Source organism: Epinephelus fuscoguttatus, linkage group LG17 (assembly GCF_011397635.1).
Source record: "Epinephelus fuscoguttatus linkage group LG17, E.fuscoguttatus.final_Chr_v1".
Classification (NCBI taxonomy): domain Eukaryota; kingdom Metazoa; phylum Chordata; class Actinopteri; order Perciformes; family Serranidae; genus Epinephelus; species Epinephelus fuscoguttatus.
This window is the reverse complement of record NC_064768.1, coordinates 12978068-13005278: the sequence shown is the minus strand read 5'-3', so window position 1 is coordinate 13005278 and position 27211 is coordinate 12978068. Positions and strand designations below refer to the sequence as shown.

Genomic DNA, 27211 nt, shown 5'->3' with positions numbered 1-27211 from the left:
TTAATGTTATGTTACTTCAGTTAAAATAATATTTATCCCAGTTACCAAACTTTTACTGGAAATCATAGCATATTAATTAGACCAACAAATTAAGCATGAAGCATCAATGAAAAAGATTTTTTTAACTAATGGAACTACATGGTTAAATGCTAAGTCGGACTTGAGAAATTGAAAACAAATAATTAAATCCATATGCAGCTTCAGTTAAACAAATAAATAATACTGCAAAATCAATGTGTTACATCAGCACCATACATAACTCTTTTATGTGCTAAAATATATTCCTGCACAAGTTCAGAAAAGGTTGGGTGTCTTTAAATATGCAGGATAAGTGGAAGACAAAAAAAGGTTTAAGCAACAAACAAGACACAGATGGGCTGGAGGAGGGCTGACATATAACAAGGCGTTTAGTGTATGTGTGTGTTTGTGGGTGTGTGTGAGTGTCTGTGTGGTGATGAGGCAGTGTAACTAGTCATCACCATGGCAAACTATAACCCACACCAACCTACAAAACAGGAGGCGACATTGATGACTAGCAGTGTGTGTGCTTGTGTGTGTGTGTTTGTGGACATGAACAGACTGGCAGCTAAATAAAACTCTGCAGCATCCCACATGTGCTCCACGGAGGGTGAAGGTGTGTGTTTCTAAATCTGCTGTCACCCTGGAGTTTCAGCACGAAGCGCAGATGCTCATTCACGACAAAACAACAAGTCTTGTTTTCTTACACATTTGCTACAGCTGTAATTAAACACATATTTACCTCTGATAAATAAGAGATTAAAAAAAAGAAAGAGAAACTAGAAGGGCACTTGAAGAGCGCAAACCTCTGCGAAGACCAAATGCCCTTTCTCACACTATTTAAAGCTGCAGTAGGTAGAAAGCCTGAAAATGGTTGATTTTTGAGTCACATCTAAGTTAGGTTTCGTTCGTCTCCGCCCTGAGCCCCTCCTACCAGACGAGCACGCAAGTATTTTATCCTACTTGGTTCTATTTCTCCCTCTCTGGGAGCCTTGGCTCTCCCTCACCGCGCAGCAGCCCGCCCCGCACATACCCCCTCGGCTCCGCTCTCACAGCCGACCCTTGTGCCCTCCGGCCGGGCCCGGCCCCACCTCACCCTTCCCCCCCCTCCGGGGCTCCGGGGAACCAAGTTCTGTCTTCCTTTTTTTGAGTTTAGCCCTGTAGGCAGTTGTAGCCAATGCTGGAATAGCTAGCTTACTTGGTGCACTGTTCGCCATTGCTGCTTGCTCTCCCCTTCTGCTGGCGGCACCGGAACGCGCATATGCAGTAGAACAGCCAATAGGAACGCAGTGGTCTGAGCTGACCTTTGATTGGTTGATGCACATCGGCACAATGGACCTTTTTCACAGCAGACATTTTGACTTGTGTCAGTAGAAAAAGCACAGGTGAAATTGATAACATTAAGGATGGCTGAGTTCCATTCAGTGTCCCAGTAAGCTAGTAACATTTAGCCAACATGGACAATACCAGGGTCTCCCCTAAGTGGAACACAGCTGTCATTAGTGTCATTGAACACAACTGTGTTGCTCCTACTCTGACGTGTCAAAATGTCTGCCGTGAAAAAGGTCTATACTGATTCTTTAGAGGCTGAACACAGAGCCATGGTGAGGTGCAGAAAACTACTGTTTGTCTCAGACCACTTCATTTACATTATGCTTAGAGGATATTATAAAATTTTTTACTCAATTATACCAAAACAATGTTGCCTACTGGAGCTTTAAGGTGCAAGATATGATATTCATAACATTAATTTAGCAGCAAACAACTTTTATTTAGGTTTTTTTTTTTTTTTTTTTTAGCTAATTGCTGTCATTATGCACTGTGTAGCACCCAGGCTGGGCCTACACGGGTGCTCATATGGGATGGTGTGAGCACACCTGTATGAGCATAATGTAAGTATTGTCAGCACTAGGGCTGCGCGGTATATGCGGTAGACGGTAGAAATGATATAAATTTGGCCCACGGTAGAGATTTACGCTCTACCGTCCTATCGTCGATGATGTCATCGCACTTGCCTCAGTTAGGGCTGGGCAGTATTCGCGGCGACGGTAACTTAACGCAGTAAACATGAGCCGCTGCTTTTGTGATTAACATTACCTTCATACCGCAGTACTCTGGCTACGGCGGCAGGTTTCCATCCTAGACTTGTATGGCTTTTTAAATTGTTTTATTTAGGGTGTAAAAAAAAGAGAGAAGACAATACCGTGATATCATACTGTCACCGCATCCCCCCAATATAATACCGTGATATTGATTTTAGGCCATACTGCCCAGCCCTAGTCAGCACTGTTGCCAATGCACATCACCCACCCTCCAGTCCCATTTCACCATTTTTGTAACCAGGATTTTTCGGGCGGGCCTGAAATCATGGCTCAATGACTGGAGCCACCCTTAAGATAACCCCTCCCACACTACATTAAACTATGTTAGAGCACATAGCATCAGTGTCATTTTGTTCCGCAAGCTCTCTGAGCTCTTGCAGTCTAATAAATACAGTAATGAACATCTCTGTTAAATGATACAATCATATAAACACAACCAAAATAGCCATCACAAAAGTACCTTTCAGCCTGATTGGTTAACCGGCCTGCCAGCGGTTACTGCTCACTGCTGTGGGTGTGTGATTTGTGCTTATGTTAGCTGCTTAATGGAAGCCTGTTGATGCATAGCAGCTTTTACCTCTTTCTAAGATACAGCGAGCATGTGAACTCTGGCAGGTGGAGCATGACAAAATTGTCCAAATATACAAGGAGCTAGGCTTGGATGCCATCAATTTTTCACCTGGGTATACGGTATATGATGGTATTTGGTACTTGTGAGAGGCAAAGATTAATGTCGGGTCTACCATCCAAGCCTTTTAGGGGTGACAATATTCAAGAAGCCTATTATCTGCAATCTGAAACAATGTGGTGTTTGCCCATTTGCATCCAGTTAGGAAGAGGTATCACACATTGTTTGGCTCAGGGTGTGTGTGCTGAGCTACGGGGTTAGCTGCTAACGAGAGTCCTCCTTTATTCTGGTGCCTTCAGAAACCTAATTATATACACCTGGCAAGTTTTCTAATCATGCAAATTTGCTTGTGTGGTCAATAACACATTGTGGTGTGAGAAACTCAGAACACACATTTATTTTTGCTTTCCCCTGACTTTATGTGTCTTGACAATGTGAATGATTATTAAACGAAGAAAAGAAACTTGAACAGATGATGTCCTTTCCCAGTTTATATTCTGTTGGTCTTGTAACTCAATAGAATTTAAGTAAGAACATGAATAAATGACTGCTTTCGTCACTTCTTTCCTCCTCTGCCTATTCTTCAGCCTCCATTTTTTAATATACAGGAACAGAAACAGAATAGACCTCAACAAATTGGATTTATAATAAAAATCAATCTTGTATGCTTCCCTGAGTTTACTGCAGTTCATCTGGAGTTCAGAACATGATTCCAGTTCCTGTAACTTAAGATTGACCTGTCTGGGCTCTTTGCCATTATCCGATACCTATCAAAGGACATATGACCTAAATATGAAGCTATATATTGGAATCAGTCCAGACTTGCCTTACTGAGGATGGGTAATATCTTTCAGACTGAAGCACAGTCCCAAAAAACTCTGGTGTTTGTCACTAGTGTTAATATGTCAACACGTGTCATCAGACTCAGCGCTGCAGTTCTGCTCCTGAGCTAAGTTAAATGAGGTTTGATTAAGTTGGTTTCTATAGTATATTAGGGAAACTTTAGAGTCAAAAGTGCCTTGTTTGTTTTCTTGTAAACAAACACTTCTGTTTCCATTCAGTATTATTTGCCTAAGCTCTTGCGTATCCTTGAGTTAACACAAATACATTGAGTGCATTTCCTTCCTAAGGACAACATTTCCTTTATTGTGTACATCCACGTTCATTAGCTAACAGTCTAATTCTTTGCCTATGTTGGTACACTGCTGCCTTTTTGGCACGTGCCGAGTGGATAGCAATAAGTGACGAGGTATGTGAATCAGTCTGGGATCAATGGCCAAGTTCTAGCTAAACATATGTTCAGCTTCCTGTGTCACATGCAGGAGTTGTTTGTTAAAGGGGTGTGACCTCCAGCTTTCAGGGGTAAATGTCTGTGTTTACTGACGTTTCCCTCATTTGCCAAAACAAACTGATAAAGAGGCAAATGAATAAAGTTAAAATAAAAACTGCCTTAAGGAGCAGGTGTAGTCCATATTCTGAAGTGGACTGTTTTGTTTTTCTCTTTACATTTGGTATCTACAAACAAAGATATGTTCCCTTGTTTGTCTGCACGTATAGTCAACAAGGACTCTTAAAAACATGGACAAATGACAGCATTTACTTTGCTTGGTCCCTTACAGCCACATGGATTTGAAAAGCATAATTCACGTGTAAGTGTTGAGACCTCATACTTCTCGTCTTTCACTTTTTCTCGTCTCACCTTAGTGCTCGGCTGAGCTTGTCGTAGTTCATCTGTGGCTTGCACTTCCTCGCCCCCCACAAGCGAGCCACCTCGTCTGGGTCCTTGATGACAAACTCGCCATAGTCTCCCTGCCAGGCGATGACGTCGTGGTACTCCTCCTTCCTCAGCAGTTCCAGGATGAAGTGCCACAGCTGGATCTGTCTGGAGCCAGGGCTCGACTCAGGCTTGTAGGCCCAATCCGGGAAGGCAAACCCTGGGGGACAGAGGAGAGAGAGGAGGGGGCATTATAGCTTTTGGCGAACTCAAAGAAAGGATGGACACAACAATAAAAATCTGGGTGTCCTCCAGCTCTTTAACCCCGTCTAGCTTTTTGTTTGTCTCAAGTTGCTGGCACTAGACAAGTGATAGACCATTATCCTTTTGAAGGTGTTAATTGTCTCCTTGACTGCAGCTGTTCTGGTGCCAGGGTCAAAAACACAATAGGTAAAGAAATGCTTGTATGCACAGTTAATAATAGTCAGGACTTTATACTTTGTGTATGGATGCATTTTGCAAGAAAACCAGTCAACTGATATTCAGATTTTTGTGCTTGAAGGTCGACTGTTGTCTCTAGAAATATGTGCTCAAAGAGAGGAAGGAGACTTGAGTAAAGAGGAATACACAATATGGTAGAGTATGAAAAACAGCAAGAGTGGAGTGCAACATTTGTGAAAAGATACGAGACATGAGACTGTTGGGAATCACAGGTTCGAAGAGGAAACATGTGCGTCTAAGTCCTTAACACATTTTGGTGCTAAGTGGATCTATTGCCTGCAGAAAAGCTCGTGATGAACACTTTTCTCCAAATCTGTTCCCAGACACCGCAGTCATATCAAAACTTGACTGCTATCGCCATCAAAGCTGGAAAATCAGCACTGTTTTAACAGATTAACAGGCCTCGAGATATTGTGCAGACAAAATATAAGCTATGGTTTTTATAACTACTATCAGAACACACACACACTCACTATTATCCAACAGTTAAAAGTATAGGCTTTGAGTTGTAAAGCAGTGGGTGGCAGTAAAACACTCAACACCACTTCAACACAAGGCCAGGCTGAAAGGCTGCATAGCTGAGGCATAGTGACACACACACACACACACACACACACACACACACACACACACACACACACACACACACACACACACCTCATTAGGACCAGATGTGTCTTGGCAATCAGGCTGAGAAAGCTGAGGGTGGGAAACATATGGGCACAATATAACAATGCTGAATTTTGTGTGTGTGTGTGTGTGTGTGTGTGTGTGTGTGTGTGTGCATGTTTATGTAACTGTAAAGAAACACACTATCCTAAATACCAAGGTTACAATCAGTTTCCCACACTCTACAAAGTCCATCATATCTATATAGCAGTGACAGTGAACTTGTAACAATGATATGCTCAAGGTTGACAGACTTTAACACCAGTGTAATGTGGTCTATTGACCCAAGCTGCAGTGACGGCACATGACATAATCCTGCTGATATAATATGAAAGTTGCTGCATCGTACTGTATGTGAGAAGGGTCTCAAAATACCATTTAATGTCTCTGTGTATCGGCCCATTTGTATGACTTATTAAACTGGGAATTGTTTAATTTCTTCCAGTACTTTATTGCCTTGTCAACATTTTGATAGGAGACCGCTTTGGGGCAAGCACCATAAAAGCAGACATTAACACACAAAAACAAGCGTACAAAAGAACAAAAGAAGAACGGATGAAAAACAGATAAGATGACAGGAAAAAAGGAGCTGTAAAAGAGTTGAAAAAGAAGACACACCTGGCAACTAAATCCCAGGGTAAACTGTATCTGGATGGATATGGGGCCCAGATGGTAATTAAATCAATTATGACTTTTCCAGTCACACAATATGTGCTCTCATTGCCTGCATGTGCTTGTTTATGAATAGGTTAGATAAAGGTAAACCAAACAAAAATGGCAGGTGTCACTTTATCAAATTGATATCAACTTTTTTTAAACAGCTTTTTGTCTGTCAGAAACAACAATATTTTTGGTGCAAGAGCTTCTGTCTTCCTCCACAGTGGATCAGTTTAAGCACCGACAACTTGTGGAAATGATCAGTCTTTTTGTGTGAAGCTGAGACGACAAACTCCAGAATGAGTCATGACATTCCTACCTACATGGGTGGTGCTTTCTCACAACAAAAAAATGAAAGAAAAATGGTAACGCTGTCTGAATTCTCATGAACCGTCTTTACATGCAGCTTTCTGCTGATACCTATTGCTCATAAATATATTCAATAAAAATCTGACCACAGTGATCTGTGCATTTACAGCCGGCCTTAACATGTGTTTTCTCTTATCCAGATACAGATGACATTTTAATAGCAGGTGTAAATGGAGTCGAAGTGAGTCATGGAAAAACTAACCAAGTTGGACGCGGTGAAATCAAAGTCTACTATCAGGTGTGCAAAGTACAGCTACGAGTCTGCAAACATTAATTCATAGTAACAGCAGTAGTATTACTGGTAGAGGAGGTAGAGGCAGAAGTAGCAGTAATAGTAGAAATGCATAACTGACCTAAAGTGGGAAAATCTAACCACAACCAATGACAGTTTAAACAGCAAGACAAAAAACGACATACAGAGAGGAAGCCACAGAAATGCACTTGCAAATGTAATACCTAGTGTCTACAATACAATACCGCCACACTGTAACAAAAAGGTCAAGTGCAGCTCAAGTGACTATGCACTAGAGGCAGATTTAAACGAAATAACAAACTTTAAGACCATGAAAAACTGTCAAGATTGTCACAGGAATTAAACCTCAGCAAGCAACCTAACTCCAGCTATTGCATGGGGCGACATTGCATGGAGTTCCCTTGCGATCAATGTCTGGCTAAATGATGTAGAAACATGCAGGTTGAGTAACTGTAATCTGCTTCCCCTGTTAGAACAGATTTCTGAGATTCAAGCAGTGATGTTTTACTGTCCAACAGACACCAAATTTGGCAAGATTTCCAGTGGGGCAGAGTTTCTTCCTTTATTTTCTCCACTTTCTTTCCATTTTCATGACTCCCCGATGACAAATACTGATCCCTTCAGTCACTGATCGCTTTCAAGTCATGGGAATATTTTAGAGATACACAAATATTTAAAAAGACACAATCCATTACCCCCAGCCATTTCCTTTCCATTGGCATTTCACAGTGGAACTGGAGGTTTGCTTATTTTAATCTGAGTGTACCAACTCTTTACACAAGAACACAAAGTAGCTAAAATAGTGATTTCATTTTATATGGTTCTGATGTATTTTGTTTGTGATTAACAAATTGTGTTGGGGAAATAACTTGCATTTTTTGGACTAGCATTTTATATATATAACCCTAGTAGTGGAGTCTGGCTTTGAGGTGAGCACGGATAAGTTTCACTTTCAGTTCAGGAGTAAATAGTTAAGTTCTAGCAACAATGCATGTGTTTGGGAACTACTGAGCATATGACTGGATAAATGAGACTTAAATTATACTGCATGAGTTGTGAGAGTTTGTTAATGGATGTTTTGGTTTTGCTATTGCTCAGCTTGGTCCTTAATCAATCAATGAATCAATACGTTTGCTGTTTTCCATGGAGGATTGAGAGAAATACAAAGTGATTTACATTCTCATTTTGTGGGTGAAGTACTCCTTTAACATTTATCTAAGAATATGGTGGTCTTTAAATTCACAATACTTTTTTTTCTGAATGCCTCAGCTAACACACTAAAAACGTCATATTAAGAAGGAGAACATATTACCCTGAAAAACAGACCCGCTCCTGGTGACTAATAAACCACATGCTGTTATCTGATCTCCTATGGTGCTCGGACAGTGAGCCAAAAGACAGACAAGCTGGCTGTGATAGTTGATAATAGCCATTTGAAGGCAGATTACTAATGGGGAACGAGCATATGATTCATACACCAGACAATAAGGCTCTTGTCAGTGGGGACAGGTTAGGCGTTGTGACACAGACACAACACATTGCTGTATAATGGGGTATGGGCTGGTGATTGCAAGAGAAAAAAAATACACACGTGCACACTTCCATATACGCACGCGCACGGCCACAGGCTGGCGCATCCAACACGCAGCAGGATTGGATTAAATCAAAGTGGGCGAGCTAATATCTCCCTCACACACACAAAGCACACAGACACACAACACAGGTTAGTGGGGAGAGGTAAGTGGGTTCATGCGTGGGTGCACAGAGCACACAGACAAAGAACACAGGAATAGCAACCATGCCCACCGCATGTGTGTGCGTGTGTTGCAGATGTCCCTGCTGACTCATAGCTTGTTCGTTCGTCGTTCATCTTTCACAGATTCCGCCTTTCTCCCCCTCAACACCACTGCCATCTCTTTCTTTCTTTCTTTTCTCTTTCATTCTGTCCCTCCCTCGCTCAGCCTCTCCTAAGACACACGGTTTCCTAGCAACAAAAGCTTTTAGCTCTAAAAATAAATGGCCGAGTCACGATGGACAAGACAAAATATGATTCAATTACAGAAACTTGCCAAAAGAGTTTAGAGTTTGGGCGTACATCCAGAGAGCTGCAGTGTGAGGGTGTGATCTGTCTAAGGCTGCCTGACTAGCAGAGACCTCCAGCTACAGTGCTGTCACACAGTGTTTACATCAGAAAGGACACTTTGCCCTGTCCTGGAAGCACTGCAGAGTAAAGTTTTCAAAACCATCCAGATCAATTTGAGCCTAAATTACTGTACATTCAAAACATTTTGCTTCTGGAGCCCATTTACCCACATTCATGATTCAGACTCACAGCTGATGGTGACAGATGCAAAACGGAAGGTCCAGTTTGAGACACATCTGCTACAGCTGGTGGATAACGTGAGTATGATCAGAAATAAGCAGGAACAATGAAGTAGGAGAGGGACAAAGTCAAAAAAAGAGTAAAAGAGTAGTAAGACTGAGCAAACAGCCAAACCTTCATCATGACTAGAGGAAACCTACAATGTTTGGCTTTTTCAGCCCTCAGGCAAGGAGAGAGGAACACCAGCTCATCCTAAATTTTATGATATGTTTACACTGCAAGCAGTTCACTGCTTATAGCTATTTTTTTTGCACACAAGTCGCGCTAATTCCCTTTCAGGTAGAACTCCTCCTGTAATGAAGACGAGCCTGTTTTTGTTTACATAAAATGTCTACATTTCCTGGGGATCTACAGCTACTGGCTTCTATATATAAGCTTCCTTGATGAATGATTTTCTGCTAACTTAAACATGGCAGGCCTTTTATCAAAACAGCCACAAAGGTTGCATGATAGTTGGCATGTGAGACTAAGCAACACAGGAATGTATATATAATGTATGAAGGCAAGAGGCTGTTGACTTATCTCATCCCCAGCGAGGAGTTCTCTAGTTTTGGGTTGGACTCATTTCCAATGAGTTTTTACATGTTACATCTGCAGCTTCAAAAAGAAATCTGAGATGAAGGCAATCTTTAATCAGTACTTCTAGCGTCTTACAGAGCTTTTACAGACTACACTGCATAGCCCCTTTCACACACGCACCACAAACCCGAATTTATCTAGACATAACCCAGAGGAGTTGTATGTGAGAACGCAAATGTCAGAATCAGTTGATTTGACATTAAATGGACTGTATCCTGCCAGCTCCCTGGCACTTAGTCTGTGTAATGTCTAATTGAGCCCATGTGTGAATATAGCAGGTAACTGTCATAATAATTCACAGCAAACCAAGATGACCTATCTATCTCGGGTGTTGCACGAAACCAGAAGAGGAAACATATCCGAGGATGACGAAGAAGGGTCATCTATACAAGGACGCCATTGAAATTAACTATCTAGAGAGATGACAAGACTCTACAACTTCTGTCGGGAAGGGCTGAAGCCTAAATTACCAGAGAAATTCAAGGAATGGCAAGAGACTGTATGACCAAATTTCGAATGTGGCTGCAGTGTAATCTGCCTCCTGGATGTTGTCCCCAGGCACCACCTCTCACCTAAACCAAACAGAGTATTTCGAGTAGGTAGAATACTTCTGACACAAACTATCTCCTGTTTTGTGCTACATGTGTGAAAGTGACATGAGCAGTTTCTCATATGAACTGCGGACAATTTCCTGAGAATCAGGGCTAGACATTGTCCAGAGTTATTCTTGAGTTGGCCCTCATAGTCAGCCAGTTATGAGCTACATTACAATGCTTGTTTTACAGCTACTTTAAATTAGTCGATGGCAGAGGTCAGCAGGACGAGAAATCTGGATGCAGAACTACAAGTCAGGGAAAACCTAAGTAGACAAACCCGAAGCCCTTTGTAGTATCTGGCAAGCTCTACTCCAGACAGGAAGAATTTCTGATTGTCAGGCGGAGGTGAAACACACCATTTCAGGCCTCATTGGATTCTATATTTAGCCAAGAACAGGGTAGGAAAACTCATTTACTATTAGCCTGCAGTCCCAAGCCACCTGCGTTCTCCTTTCCAAGAGAAACACAGGATCTGTGCAGCCACAGCCAGTGGGTGAGGGGGTTTAACACGCAGGTCTGCTTTTCTTAGGGAGGCTGACGTCACTCCAGTTGTAATAGTGCTCTTAATAACCGATAGCCATCGTTGAGGTATTGTCCAGAAGGCCAGGAGACTAAACAGAAACAGCCTCTTTCTCTATGTGCTCCCCCCTACAACTTTCTTTAGCATGCTGTTCCATTTATCCATCTATCCCCCCGTTTATTTTTCCCTCCCTTCCTCCTATTCTTTTGTAGGTCTATATTTAGCCATTGCAAAGGTCGGTCTGTGTGTGTCGTTCTGCTGGGTAATGATTCAGGGGGACGGAGAGCATAGCACAGAGGTAACAGGCCAGGCTAAATGGCCGGGGGCTGGCTGACTACTGAAATCTGGATGGGTTTTATCAGGGATGAGATCAGGACAACACAGAAAGGCAGGAAATAAATGGGTACAGAGCAGGAAAGGGGGAATCTCCGTTGGGCGTAGACTGTAGCTGTGCAGAGTCAGATTCTAGAGGGAAAACACACAAATAAAAAACAAATGGAAAAAACCCGAAAGGGCTCCAAACTCTCTTCGATGTTTAAATCCTGCACTTTATACACTTTTATCTGTATAAAATGGATGGTCAATTTTGAGTTTAAGATGATTAACTATTGATCGTGCAGACCTAGCTGTCTGGGTTAAACAACCATCCACAACAATCTAACACCGCTTCATTGAGGAGTCCTGAGCCTCAAACTACCATTTAAAAACCCTCCGCTCCTCATTGAGCTGATCTCATAATTACCCTTAAAGGATGGAGTTTAGATCCAAGGAGCCAGTGGCTTAAAGCCAGGGAGGAGTCAGAGAAACAGACGGGACAAGGAGGAAATCAGGTGGAAAGGTAGAGAAGAGGAGGAGGAAGAAAGGTGGAAGAGAAGGGCAAAAGGAGAAAAAGAAACACAATCCAGCAGAGATCAAAAGGAAAAGGAGGATGGCCGTCTGCAGGTGCATGGCGTGAACCCTCACCTCGCTTCTCACATGATCTCTCCATTATATAAAGCTTACAGAGAAACAGACAGATGAACAGACTGACAGAGACAGACTGGAAGAGGAAGGAGGGCAGACAGGGTCAGAGTTAGGGAGGAGAGATGCAGGCAGAAATAACTGTCTTGCTAAAAAGAATCGTTAAGCTAGAGATATAAAAGATATGAAGGTTGAGATGTGTGTGTACCGAGGAGCAAACACACCGACAGTACTATTGGGTCAAAGGAAAAGAGAAGGCTTCACAGTAAAGAGACAGAAAATAAGGGAAACAAGAGAAAAGCATGTGTGAAGAGTGTTTTAACAGAGGAACTGAGAAAAGAGAGACAGAAAGAAAAGCTGCTGAATACCAACATCACATAAAGTCGTAAAAAAAAAAAAAGCTCAAGATTAAATATGATCATTTTCACATTGAGCGTAATTTGCTCTATGGGAGTGTGTTAAGTTTTAATGGCTGAAGTCTGAAGCTGAGACTAAAGCCTAGAAGCTCCACTTTTTATGAGCTGAACTGCCAAGAGACAATTTGTTATTCATGCCTTAAATTGTGCAGATAATAATGAGTAACGCTAGGGCTGTTGTCTGATTTGATAACACCGCTGGAGCTTCAAGTAGCCATCAATGAAGTGGCATTGTTTGGCTTAAATCAGCCCACAGGTTCTCGGGGATATTGTGGTTGCTTTCCATCTCAATAATCCATCTTCCAAATAGCTTGTGCTGTGAAAGATGCTTCCCATAGACCGTGAGCGATCCAAACTAAACAAAACTTCACCATTTGGGATGTGCAGTTTCAGAGTGCAGGCAGCTGCACTGCTGTATTCATAAGTCTGCAGAAAAAGAGTTAAGACACAGAAGAAAGTACAGAGTTTGACTGTTTGCCATAGCAGTAAAGCCTTGGACTGCAAAGCGAAGCCTTTAAGTGTATAAACCATCTCGGCTATGACTGAGACAGCTAAGCCACTCTAATCTGTGACACGGCGGCCGCCTGAACCTCGCCAGACAGAAACCTGTCGCGTCCTGGAGAACTTCGCAGCACCTCGGAGGCAGCCAAGGCTGTGATTAAGCCAGCCCTGGCCTGGTGTGTTTGTGTGTGTGTGTGTCTCTACGTCTGTGCGCGTTCAAGAGTCACTTATTATACTTAGATATGAGAGGAAGCTCCTGTTGCATTCAGCAGGGCCCTCGTGGTTATACAGCTGATTTAAAGGATGTTTAAGGCATGTTTTTGTGGTCACTTGCCCATATCATTTGCGTGCACTTTTCCTTCATATTAAAGGGAAAATCTGGATTTTTCTGGGGTTGTATGAGGTACTTATCCATAGTCAGTGTATTATCTACAGGAAATGGGCACACCAATCATTTGAAGAAGCAGGCAGGAGTACAGCCACGGAAGCCAAGCAATGTATTGCTGTGAAGGGGGCTGCAGCAAAATGTATTTTAGCTGCCTATAAAACAAAAATCAATACCAGTTTAGGTGTATGATGATAATATTTCACAATTTTAACTTGCCACAGAACAGCGATTTCTGGCTGGTAAGCTGTTTAAAGCCTCAGTTCCCCACTATGCTCTCATCAAAACCAACAGACCCCACTAACAAAAACAGTAATTTCAGCTTGCGGAGAGCAATATGATGGCTCCAGTTCCCCGCTGGAAAATGCTGTCTCAAAGCAAGGCAATGCAGTGAAAATATTCCCAATATAGTATCACTGACACTCACATTAATTTTTCTAAGGTGGCCAAAATACGTTTTGTGGCCCCCCTCCACAGCAGTACATTGCTTATCTTCCACGGTTGTATTCCAGATGATTCTCCAAACTCGGAATGTGCCAACTGACATGTACTGTGGGTAATACACTATGCATTAGTACCTAATACAACTCCACTTCAAAAGATCCAAACTATCCCTTCAAGACATATAACTGAAGTACTGGTGGCCCCAAAGGGAAGACAAAAAGGCAGATTAAATGCAGAAAAGCAAACAGTCACAGCAATCACAATATATCTCCTAATCTGCAGGACTTGAGCCAAGGTTAGAGACTCATCTGCTTCAGGCCCATATTCCCTTTGAGGAAGAAGCACACATACATGCAAGTACACGTGCTCTGAAACTGGTCTGAGCATGCTTCCCTTTCTGAAAATGACAACCCTGTAAAACATTCAGCTGTAATGAGCTCCTGGCTACCTGACAGCCTTGCTGGGGATTTCTTGCTTCCTTTAGTCGGGGCAGAATTTGGTTGAAGGCACTGACTGTGTGTGTGTGTGTGTGTGTGTGCGTGTGTGTGTGCGTGTGTGTGTGTGTGTGTGAGAATGGTAGTGAGTGGGAAATAGAGACAGACTGACAGAAATAAAGACAGGAGAGAGAGTGAGCTATGACTCTATTGTCTCAATGCAGAGGTGCATGGAGGCAGCAGTGATTGGGTTTATCTGTTGCACAGCAACACACACACACAGCCGTCCATGTGCATGCACAAAAACACACCTAACTTGTACATGTTTGTGACACCCTGTCTGCCTGCAGGAAATGAGGCAGACTGACACCCTGCAGAGTGAAGTCAAGCACTGATAAGCCAGCTCCGGGGTCAGGCAGTTGTTTTGCTAGTTAATAGCATCAAACAGAGGACTCAACAAGAAGACCACCTGTTAAAATCACTGCAAGAAGTGCCATGCCTCCTGAAGAGTCACTAAGTGTGTCAGGTGGAAGGGAAATACATCTGGGAAAAAGAACTGTGAACAAAAGTGAAACTCTTTTCACTCAGGGAAACAGATAAAAATCAATCTCAAAGGCTTTTCCCACAAAAGTTTTTACATGAAGACTAAATGACATAATCAGGTATGGTGGAGAGATGGAGAATAATCCATGCAACTGATGCAGGCTACTATGGAGATGGAAGGATTTGCAGAGTGGTAGTGTTGTAAAGGGGACTTCAGAGAGAGTAGATAAATATCTGCATTTAAATCTGGCTTCTGTGTTGTGGTTTGGTTGCCAGACGACTTTCATTTTCCTCCAACACATGCACGCGGCGCGGTGTGTAGGCCAAGAACTAAAATTTGGTGACTTCAGCTGTTGGATCGAGCCATGTGAACACTGGTGTGTACATGAATACGCGCACAACCACATACAATCACACACACACACACACACACACACACACACACACACACACACACGTGTCACCACAGCCCAGAATAGGCCCGTCTCTCCAAATCCCGGGAGCTGGTTGAGTGACTCATTCTCGTGCTTCCTGCCAATCAAATTTCATCTCCTCCTCTCGCCTCCCCCTCCTTATTTCCCAGAATGCCGCTTTCCTTTCAGCATCTTTCCACACAGACAAAGAGGCTCCACTGTTGATTACAAGTAGCAGGACAACCAGTGCGACAATACTGTTCAGAGAGGTCAGAGAGGTGACAAAGCGGGTGTAAAGACAAACCACTCGTTGCTGCATTTACATTTAAAATGAGTTGTAAGTGTATCTTAATACTCCTGAAGTCATAAAACTTCAGACCCAGCAGAGCAACCAGAGTATGTCAAGAGCAATTATCAGACAGGAATGTGCATATTTGTGGACTGATAAACACTCTTGGATATGAGAAGTCAAGTCAGTTTAATTTATACTGTATAGGGGGGTGCGAGGGGGATCTCAGTGAGGGACACATGCATACGACAGTTAGTTATGGTTGGGGAGGGTAATATAATTACTACTGTTTTTTTGCAACACTTAATCACATTTTGTCTCACGTTTTAACCTAAACAACTCCAGAAAAGGTTCTTGTTACTTCTTTTATGAGGCACCTTTCATAAAATGGGAAGAGCATGCACACCAGAGACTGACGCTGGCTGAGCAGAGGAAACTTTCGATTTAACCTATGCTAACTTGAATGGTGATAAAACAATTTAATCATGCTGCTCTTGTAATTCAACCTTTAAAAATGTTAATGGACAGATAGTGAAACAAGTTACTTTGCCAGGGTTGTGTTACTCTAACTTTTATCCACCATTTTACATCTGCAACAGTAGTGTCAGTGTAGGCTACAGTGGACGCCTATGACGAAAGCACAAGTGGTTGTGACTGGCCTGTGAACTCACAGACTCTCATGCACACCCTGAATGATAGGCACACCGAGGGGGCTGGTAAAGGGACAGACTTTCAACATGTTCATCAGGTGTAGCGCTCCTCATTTCATTGTATTCAAACAAATCCCAGGACCCACAGTTTATTTTTTGACCACTCGCTCCTGCAAGATTTGTGTTGGGTCTTGGGGTATCCCTATTTAGTCCTCTACTACAACCTTTTTCTGCCCTTACAACATTTACAAATCTGTATACCTCGTTGGAATAATTTGAATGTAAGACAGCTACGATACTATACACTGAGTCAGCAGCCCACTTGAGAATTAATTGATGCAAGTCATGGTGGAAACACTGAATTTGTAATGATACTAACAATGTAACTGTATTAACCTGTGATCAGCCATGTTATGGTTGATACACATCCCCCTTAATATTAACAAAGGATATTAGGAAGTGTGCATCTAACCATGGACAAGGTAGAGTAGGTAGACATCACTATGGCCGGTATCGCCAAGATGCAACAATCACATCAAAACAATCTGGATTGATAAATAGCACTACAAGTAAGTGGAAATATATGAATTTTGATTTTGAAGTGATCTGTCCCTTTAAGTATAGATCAATACTCAAGGAACAGCGTGTTAACGTGGGAATTGCCATTTATTAGACTCAAAATTAGACTAAACACTGGAGGAAACTCAAACCAATTTCTCTGAAACTGGTCCTGAACATCAGCTTTCATGGACACCATGTACAATTCCAAACACCAATGCTGAAGGTTGCCACTAAATAGAAACGTTTTCAACATTTTCTCCTGAACTGGAACATGAATATTTGTTATTATTGCCAGAGCAGCACTGTGGTTCTGAGCTGCCTTTCTTTGACTCATAATGTTGTTGCTGTACCACTTGTAACTTATAGTACAATCACAGCATCAGTACTTCACTCTGGATGACTGTGTCCCTGAAATTCTTAAAATGTAAAACAGCCAGTGAGGGACTTTCTACATGTGTGATGTCTGGGTGCGTTAGTCAGCCTTTCCTCATTGGCAGAGCCACCGCAGTCTTAATTCCTCAGTCTATTGCATTAAAGCTGGATGTTTCAGTCTCTAGACTGAGTGGCTCGCTCCCTGTGTTAAAACATTAAAGACAGAGGCACGACGGCGTCACCGCAGGGAGATGGCAGCCCAAATGAGCAAGCCACGCTCGCTAGCTGTAGTGAGAAAATTAAAAGAGTGTGTCTATGTATGTATGTATGTGTGTGTGTGTGTGTGTGTGTGTGTGTTAATGCAAGACAGACATCACTCGTTTTCCTGGCATGTGGGGGGTCTGGGCCCCCTAATAAAGTGTGCATGCTGTGAGTGGGTGAGATGAGTGAGTGAGTGTCTGACTTTCACGTTTCAATAAAACAGAGACCCGGCTCATTCATCACTGCCACTGACGGGCTAAGTTTGTCTGCTGTGGGTGATACAGAAAGGACAGATCAGGGAGGAACAGCAATTTAATGGCCGACTGACTGTGCTGATCAAATGGTGTCTTATCACTAGTGTAATTTATAGCCTACCTTTGAAGCAGCTAACAACACGTGCCCAATCCCTGCGTTTCCTTGCACAGTTTGGCAGCTGCTATTAGTTATTCTCAACGATATGAGAGCATGTATGTGTTGTGAACTGATATGAATAGAAGCCAAATTAGAAGACCCACAAAATATGGTGTACATCATCAGGACACCATTTTGTTTTCATGTTTGTATGTCTGGCTTTGGGTGGTGGAGATTAGGGTTGGGTGTTGATCTTTTAAGGATACCAACCAAATTACGTTGGTAATACCAAGTACCAGTTCATCAACTGGTGGCAAATTTCTGTACCAATAAGCGCACCTGTGTGAGAACAGCAGGTTCACACAGGAGGTGGAAGCACGGGAAGTCAGGCTTTGTGGCAAAGACAACGGAGCTTCGAGGAGATACAACTGGGTATTAGGGGTGTAACGGTACACAAAAATCTCGGTTCGGTACATACCTCGGTACACAAGTCACGGTCCGTTTTTTTTCGGTACAGTAATGAAAAAAATAGACAACTATTAAGTATCTTTTACTTATTGGTAACCTTATTAAAACATACCACCACAGCAGTTAACTCTTTTTACACAATTTTTGAATGAAACAAATATATATAAAATCCTGCTTTTTCACATTGTTTGAATGAAAAATATAAATATACATTTCTGCTCAATTAAAATAAAAAGTATAGTGCAGCTGGTCAGCTTTAAAGCCTGCTCAGATTCAGTTTTACAAGGAACTTACTTAGCTTTCCCACTTTGTTAAAGTGCAGTAAACAAAACATGCTTATATCTAAAGTGCAGCTTAAACAATTTTACTCAACTCCAATGGCGTTGATTATTTCTTTAGCGCGATGGTCAGGGAAATGCTCTTTCTTTTTAAACGACGATGATATCGTAGTTTGCACCAGATTGCTTTTTCTAGTCGTGCCGGTTAACGTTCAAACTTGGGTGGTGTCGCTTTAGATGCGTTAGCATATTAGACGTGTTTCCAAGTACGTACCCGACCGCTGTTCTGCAGTGTCGGCACACTGCTTTTGTCTTGTCAACTTGTTTATTTCCATCTTCGTATTTTACCCTGAAACCAAAGTGTTCCCGAACGCAGGACTTAAGGTTTGCGGGTGGGTCTTCAGGTTCGTCAGGCTCACTTGCCATGTTGTCAAAATGCGAGAATGCGCTGCACAAAGTGAAAGCGGAGATTTACGGGACTCGGTCCGTCACTCAATTATGTCCGTCGGGGAACTAGATATTTTAAATGGTTCGACTCGCAAAAACGGAATTAAAATAAGACAAAATAAAATAAAATAATATCCTGCGCCCAATAATTCGGTACAGGGTCGTGCCAAACTGAAAAGTCACATACCGAACGGTTCGACACAAATACGTGTACCGTTACAGCCCTACTGGGTATAGATAAATCACATTTGGGATGTTTGGGCTAAGAAAGGTGCATTCTAGACCAAGCTGAAGAGGTGTACTCGGGTCCTTTGTCTTACATCTTCTCCTCATTGACCTGTCCCTGCTTTGATCTGCCCGGAGGTGAGAGATATGTGAGCGGCCTGTGTGCTGTCTGTGTGTGTGTGTGTGTGTGTGTGTGTGTGTGTGTGTGTGTGTGTGTGTGTTTGAGCTGAAGACAGACAGAAGCTGTAAGTGTATATATATATATATATATTTTACATGGGTAGAAAAGGTTCACTGAACTTTTGAGCTTGTCTGAATGTGGATGTGTGCAAAGGTGAAGGCGTGTGTGAGAAAGAGAGAGGATGAGAGTGTGTGTGTGTGCTGCCTGTATGCACTCATGTGGTTTGGGGCGTGAAAGAAAGTTTTCAGGCAATTAGCCTTCAGCTGACTTCATATGTTTTAGGTATAAAACACCCTCACACACAGAGACACATCTAACATTAACACACCACACACAGATAGCCACAGAGTCCCAGGACAACTTGTGACCGCTATAAAAGACAGAAAAAAAACCCCCACATGGTTCCCAACTGACAGAACAATGATGGGAGCAAACACAACAGACAAGAAAGACCTTGCTTGGCTGAATCTATCTCTTTCTCTTGCTCATCTTTTCTCTCCACAGACCCCGACAGATTTTCTTCACTCCGAAGGTCCTGGACACGGCGACAACAGCCAGAAAAATCCTTCTTTACTTCTCTCTGACTTTAGTCAAAACATTATGTGATTTATCTTTCTTTTATTTTAATTTGGGGGATTCAAACTGCACAAAACTTAAAAATGGGCATGAATGGATTGGATCAAGTCTGTAGCATGCTGTTACAATGCAGTGTCTTTTACCCAAAGGCCACAATGCTGCTTTAAGTATACTGAACTGGACTATGTCACCACAGCAGGTAAAAACTGCAAAATCAAATTAAGTATGATGAGGTCACTTATAGTTACTGTATAACACAGGCTGGGAAATGTAAAAATGACAAAAAAAGCTTTTTTTTTTTAATGTACTGCATCCCTTTGGGTTAAATCTATAGGTTATGGTGTTAACATCAGTCAGTTTTTGCATAAACCTGCCATTAGTGTATTTACTTCAAACATGGATGAACCCTGACTGACAGTTGGGTGTTTTTTATTAAATTTAATGATACTTTGAAACCCAAAGGAACGATTTATGTTGACTTTATCTCAAAAACACATGGGATTTGATGAAAGTTCATACTGTATGCATTTTAAAAGGCAACATGCAGCTGCCTCTTATCATGGGCATAGAGGTGAGTTCAGGGTAACTCCTGGTGCTGTTTAAAAATACCAATCTTGTTCTATGGTGCTTTCAAAATCACTAAATATCAGCTGGGAGAAAAGTCTGTTTCACGTGTAAGAAATATGCTTTCATACTGTGAAGAGTTGGTCCAAATCTGTCTTGGTGTCTTGGCTTTGGATTTAATTACTTTGGATACAAGGGCGCTTTAACAAGTAACGATCTTTCCTTCCAGCCTGCAGACTGCTGCCACACTGACACTTATGTCTTTTTGTCACATGCATTTCTTGTAAACAGTCCTTTAGAAACTCATTTGAGCATGTGCATGTCCAATAAAAGAAAGTTACATGAGCAGAAATCAGCCGCCACCTGAATCAGTGTTGGCCCATCAAATAAAATTCAACCTTTTACTGGCTTTGAGACCTTGGGCAGTACGTTCTATTGAACCCAACAAAGCACCATACAGAACTGAGAGACACTCAAACACTTGTAATTAGCGTCTGGCATGGTGTAAAGGCTGTATATTCCAACAGTTTGGTTTCAAAGATGCTCTCAGCTTAGCTTACCCTTGCCTTTCCATGAAGGCTTAGGTAGGAACATATCCAATAGAGTGGAGATTATTGAAATTAGTAAGTACATGGTTTGATGTACTTTGAATAGCACCCTTTTAGACTTGGGACCACTCAGAGCTTTTACACTACATGCCACATTCACCATTCACACACACATTCATACACACATTCATACACTGGTGGCCGAGGCTTCTGGACAAGGTGTCACCTGCTACCCAGTTTTAAAAAATCCCCAAATATTGCAAAAAGAGTTTTTTTACACTTGAGGGGAGTGAAAAAGTTCACCCAATATTTGCATAACAGTAGTGGATAGAAAAGCAGATTAATTCACATTTTCTTTTGCTGATGTTCAGAAAATTCTGAGTACTTTGTGAGAATATGAATTTAACAAATTACTTGGTGTTTCTGAAAGCTGGACCCCTCTAATTTTCAATCAAGCAGTGTGGGCTAAAAATGCAGGTGCAAAGCCAACAAGTGTATGGGCAGGAAAAGTCTGGGTTGGATCACCTCAGTCCAAACAACCATATAATTCCCAAACTGTGCCTCTTTTTCAATCTGCAACCTGCTGGCAGCATCTTCCCCTCGAGGCTCTTGAGGTGGTCCCTTTCGAAAAAATGTATCCAGTTTATTTTGCATCGTTTTACAACTGTTTTTTGAATCAACGGGAATTTGTTTTCTACTACAGACTTTCCACAGGAATCTCAATGAATGCCATCGTTGGATTTAATGTGTGTCAATGCTCCTATTTCATTGTAAAACACATTATAACCTAGATGTTGCCATCTCCTGTAGGTCTCTCTAATTGCCAGAACATAACCTGGCAGACTACATCTTACCACTACTCCATGCTCAAACAGACTCCATAAAGCCTTGCTGCATTTGGTGAATATTCTGCTCTGACAGCAACCAGGTTGTAACTACTCCAGAATTGGCAGTGACCATGGTAATGTGGGCAGTATTATACAGAGCCATACAGGACCACACCTAGTCTGTCGTCTTATCCTTTTTGCAGTGTGTAAAAGGCAGACTCAGGCCTACCTCAGTCCTCCCGGCCATAAACGATGCCAAACCAACTGGGGCACACCCCCCTTACTCTCCACGAACCACAGATGATAGCCATAACACAGCACACCTCTCTCAGTTAGGATGACTGCAGCCAAAACAGCCAGACAAAGCACAAACCTACCTCTACACTGTCGGCCTTTCTCTCAGCCTTGGTTTGATTCAAAAACCTTCAAAAGAGCTCCAAGGGCTCTACACAAACTGTCTGCATTTTTTGATGAACAAAGGCTCACTCAGAAGCTCACTCATAAACACACACACACAAATCTATTAGTCTGGAACTTTATTCAACATTTTATCAGCATAACTATTCAAAATATGTCTAGATTTTTTATAACCTCCAGCTTAAAGTATTGATCAAATGGCATCAGAGGACAGGACTATGCAAAGGGGATTTTGTAAGTGTGCTTTTGAACATTACTGAAGCCAGAAACCCCGTATCCTGTCAGGTGTTACAGAGATATCTGTCCCGCTGCAGAAGCCTTCCTTATCTGCTCAGTGAAGCGAGCCTTTGGTTCCACTTGACCTGCTCTGTCCTTTCATCTGCCCTGCTGGGGGTCGACTGTCACAGAGCCAGCGCAGATTCACTCAATCATAAATACCTAAAGATACCACAGCAAGCAGGGCAGCTGACAGAGACATTTTGGACTAAATAACTAAAAAAGTGGTGCAAATACACAGAAAGACTCTTAACTTCTTCCTCTGCCGAACAATGGGAAATTACCACTTCACATGAAAATGTGGCTTCAACCACTCAAAGAGCATCTACTGGCAGTGTGCCCTTCTTTTTGATTGGGTATTTTTTTTTATCATTCCTGCCAATAACTGCCCAAATGTAAACAATGTGGTGCCCCAATAAAATATCAGCTGGGCCTAGGGCTGAGTATTGTTTAAAAAAATGATTCACATACCCCTGAAGTGATACTGACACCAACAGAGCGCTTCCTTTGAAACATTTTTTTTTCCTTCTTTGTTCGAAACCCATCTTGTGAACAGAAGCATTGAGTTGTGTAAAATGCCCCTATACTTAATGTTTTGGTGAAATCTCGGCACATGTAACTGCCAGCTTCACTTCACCACACCACAGACTATATGATTTGTAGCTTCTATTGTAGTGTACCAATCTCAAGTGGCATTAAATCAATGCTTGTAACTGGCTGCAAGTAAAACCATACAATGAAGGCACACGCAGACACACAAGCACGCAGACCGAGACAGTCTGAGTGATCAGAAAAGAGCAGAGGAGCAGAATCGCTTGTTGACTGCAGCTTGTTTAAAAAATTACATACATGTTATTGGCCTACAGATAGAGTATGGTATAGATTGAAGGTACTATTCGGTACCAGTATCAAATATAACGTCCCGGCATCTGTACTGGTATTGGCTCAAATGTGAACGATGCCCAACCCTACTGAAGAAGTTTTGATACTACTTGGTGATGGGTCATTGCAGCTGACACTTTATGGTGTTGGGCACCAATACCCAGTCTTAGCTAGGCCTATCTAAAATATCAACATAAATATCAGGTTTTGTTCTCAGTCTCTCAAAGCAAATCTCCTCTAAACTCACTATTCTTAGGACCATGCAGAGATAAATTCATCACAGAAAGGAACCATTTCTCCTCCAACAGTGGCCTCAGTAAACTTTCATACAGCACAGCCTCACGATCTCGCCTATTCCAATTACAGTAAGGAGGTGCAACAATCATTTTTTTCTCCAACAGAAAAGAGGTCTCTCTGTTGTAATTTCTTCTCCACCTGCCTGTACAGCCCTATAGCTGAATTTTTAAACCACTCTATGGGTGTTGTTAAAAGTCATCCCGGGAAATGCAGATCACCAATTGCAGTCAGAGCAGATGAGGCATGTAGATGTAAAGTGTCTACAAAAAAAGAAAATTACCACACTTGATCAAAAATAACTACTGTGGTGCAACATTACAAATCGATGATTCTTAATGTTTCACAGTATAATGGGATGGATTACGCTTTTAATGTCTGAGCTGCTGCACAATGACCACCATTGTGCCCTTAAGACAAGGCACTTAGAATCCTAAATGCTTCAAGTAGGTCTGCTGAGATTTATGTTAAAATATACAGGCCTCATGTTTGTGCTTAATGACGACAAAACTGGTTGTGAACAGGTCAGGGTTCCCACACATTCTTATGGAATATATTTCATAATTTTTTCATGACTTTTCAAGGACCCATAATAAAATATATATATATATATATATATATATATATATATATATATATATATATATATATATTTTTTTTTTTTTATTTTTTTTTCCTTGCCCTACTTGCTTGCCGTTTTTAAACATAACAGATTCCAACTCCATTCAAACATAATTTCAGCTAGCTGTTACACATGACAGGATGCCGGGAGAAAATAAACATCTGTGGTGGTAAACAAAGTGTTGTCACATATTGACGCATACCAGTGCTACAGTAGGTGGAAAGCCACAGAAATTTTGCTTTTATGTTGCATAACTTGGAAGGTTTTATTTCACACTTCCAAAACATTTAATGATTTTAACTAATGCCATGACTTTTCCAGGCCTGGAACTGTGATTAGAAAATTCCATGATTTTTCCAGGTTTTCTGTGACTGTGGCAACCCTGACAGGTTCTTCACCTTTATCTGTGTGATGGTTTAATTAGATATCCAACATCAGTAAGACTCTCAATCCAAAAATGATGACTGGCATCAAACTAAATACACTTTTTGAGGACAGCAGGCAATGCAACTTAATACTTGATATAATTACAATCTTAATAAAAACTAAAACTGCAAGCATGGATGTCTACCAACACTCACCTCCATGACTGACTGCCAGGCTTTCCTGTGCGTGAGGCCCCAGTGTTTGTTCGGCCAGCATGTCCCAGCTCGTGCAACCTGTTGTCTATTCTCTTAGCTTTGTATGGGTCACCAGAGCCACTGTACACACACTTCCAGGAAAAGAGGTCTGTTGTAACATTGAGAGATGATCGTAGCAACACTGACCTGGGCTGCCACTTGACGGCACACCAGAGAAATGCTGACGTCACTCTGTGGTACTTTTTCCAGGGTCTGCTTGCCCAGGCTCGGCTCAGTAGTAATCAGGAATTTGATCAGGTCAACCTTTGCTTGGACCTGATCACTCACAGTAAACACATAATGGGAGGAAAACCAGGGAAAGGGTACATCCTGTGAGGAACTCTGGCATTTAGGGGCTTTTTGGTTGTGGCATTTTCCTCCTAAATGGACTCTGTCATGATTTAGTATCCACTGGAGAAACCTGAACCTGGTCTGTACCCTCGTATTTATGGACTGACCTGATTGTACTGCAAAAACTGAGACCTATGATAAGATTGTAGTTATTACTAAGATAAAAATATAAACTTGCTTTAAGAAAACAAAACAGCTTTCCCACAAATTACAAAATAAACGTTCTTTTATGTAATAACGGTTTGACTAACGGCTCAGACACAATTAAACAAACATCAAAGTACAAGTGGCAATGGAGGCTGACTGTTGCATCCCCTCAGGTCAATGGAGTCTCAGCCAATAAGTTGCACCTGAACACAATGCAAAGACCACAATTAATGGCCAACTAGCATGTATGTTCTGCACCTGCATGAGTGAAAGTAAATCTCCATAGCAGCAGGTGGCAGTAGTGTGTCTTTGTCAATCAAAAAAGGAGACTGGAAGACCAACATGACAAATTCAAGATGCTAGTTATATATATATATATATATATATATATATATATATATATTTACAGTGTGCTAACAAACAATAACAATAACAATAAAGTGTGTTTCAATCTAACACACTATTGATTTTTCTTTCCTCACTTCCGTTTCTCTTCTCGTGTGCTGAACTGCCAATCAGAGTAATTTTCTCAAGACTGGCTGCGCTGATGATTCAACATGCTGAACCGTCTGAAAAACAGCCGACAAAGCCAACAGCCACCGCAAAAACACTAGGGCTACAGATGCTCACCGACTGCCCGACATCGACCCACAGCTGACCATTAGCTTGATGTGTCAGGGTCCTCACACATTACAAGGCATAGTGACACTTTAGCACAACGCAACTTGAAATCACCAGTAATTTAATATTTAGTATATATACTAAATAGTATATATAGTATAAATACTACACAAATTGCGGCCGACTTAGCAGCAGGGTTGGAAATTACCACCAGCCACCAACCAAATGTGGGTAAAATATGCAAGTGGCTGCTAGATTTGCTTTACTTACCAGCCAAAAAACCCCAAATGGTAATCTATTAAGTGGCTGGTAAATTTTAAAATTCACCAGCCACAGTGGCAGATGGAAAAAAGTTAATTTCCAACCCTACTTAACAGCTTATGACACCACAGCATCTCCACTAAATCATTGAGAGACAGGGTGTCCTCACTGCACAACCACATCACTCCACACTTATGTTGCCAGCACCTTTTCTCAAACTTTCCCCAAGACAAACAACTTGGCCTCAACTTGTCGTGTAATTGTGCTGTCTCTGCTGCTGGTGCCAACAGCATAATTCAGTATAATGGTGAGACAGTAACACAACAGAGTCCTTCCCAAAGGAAACTAAAAGCGTCATTCTTTTAACAAAATGAGCCCGCGGTTCATTAGCTTTGGTCTGACCAGTGTTTTTTAGAGCTATTTGAATCTGCATAAAGACGTCTAGTTGTTCTTCCTGTAATTACAATAGGCTGACTCAACTGCCCACAACCAAATGGTCTTCCTTAAGGGCAATTTGGCCTCGCTGGTAAAAGTCAAACACTCACTTTGCTGTGACCACATCAATGTCAGGTAGAGCCATACACTGACAGATGTATGGGCGTGCACGTGCACACACATTTACACTCACAAACACATAAATACACTCATGGTCATAAACAGCAGCCCGGCCCTCACCAGCCTTAACACCAGCTAATTGCTCATGTATGGCTCCTTTCACTCTATACACACATACACACACTGCAACAAAGCATAGGGCCAAAACGTGCTGGCTCGCTGGCTGTCTACAGCTGTGACGTCTCACATGTGGCGCTGTGTTGATATAAGGAGTAACACAAGTGGAAAATTGGAGCTGGTGGGGCCAGACTGCTGACTTCCTGATAGGAAGAGTGAAGTGGAGGTTGACCCATATATACATAAAGCAGTCAACAGACTCTAACACCAAGGGAAATACAGACAAAGGGTCTGTGTAGCTCTGTGCATAATGTAATGTGGGTACAGATCAGAGTAACCCAGTGGGATTCTTTGACATTAGCATG

General features: G+C 41.9%; 1 protein-coding gene across 1 annotated transcript in view; it reads right to left on the bottom strand.

Moving 5' to 3' along the window:
• The window catches only part of erf (Ets2 repressor factor), a 47877-nt gene that overhangs the window by 17733 nt on the left and 2933 nt on the right, over positions 1–27211 (bottom strand). The window contains exon 2 of the mRNA XM_049602215.1: positions 4448–4682. Coding sequence (XP_049458172.1) covers positions 4448–4682 — 235 coding nt within the window. The remainder of the gene's footprint in view (positions 1–4447; positions 4683–27211) is intronic.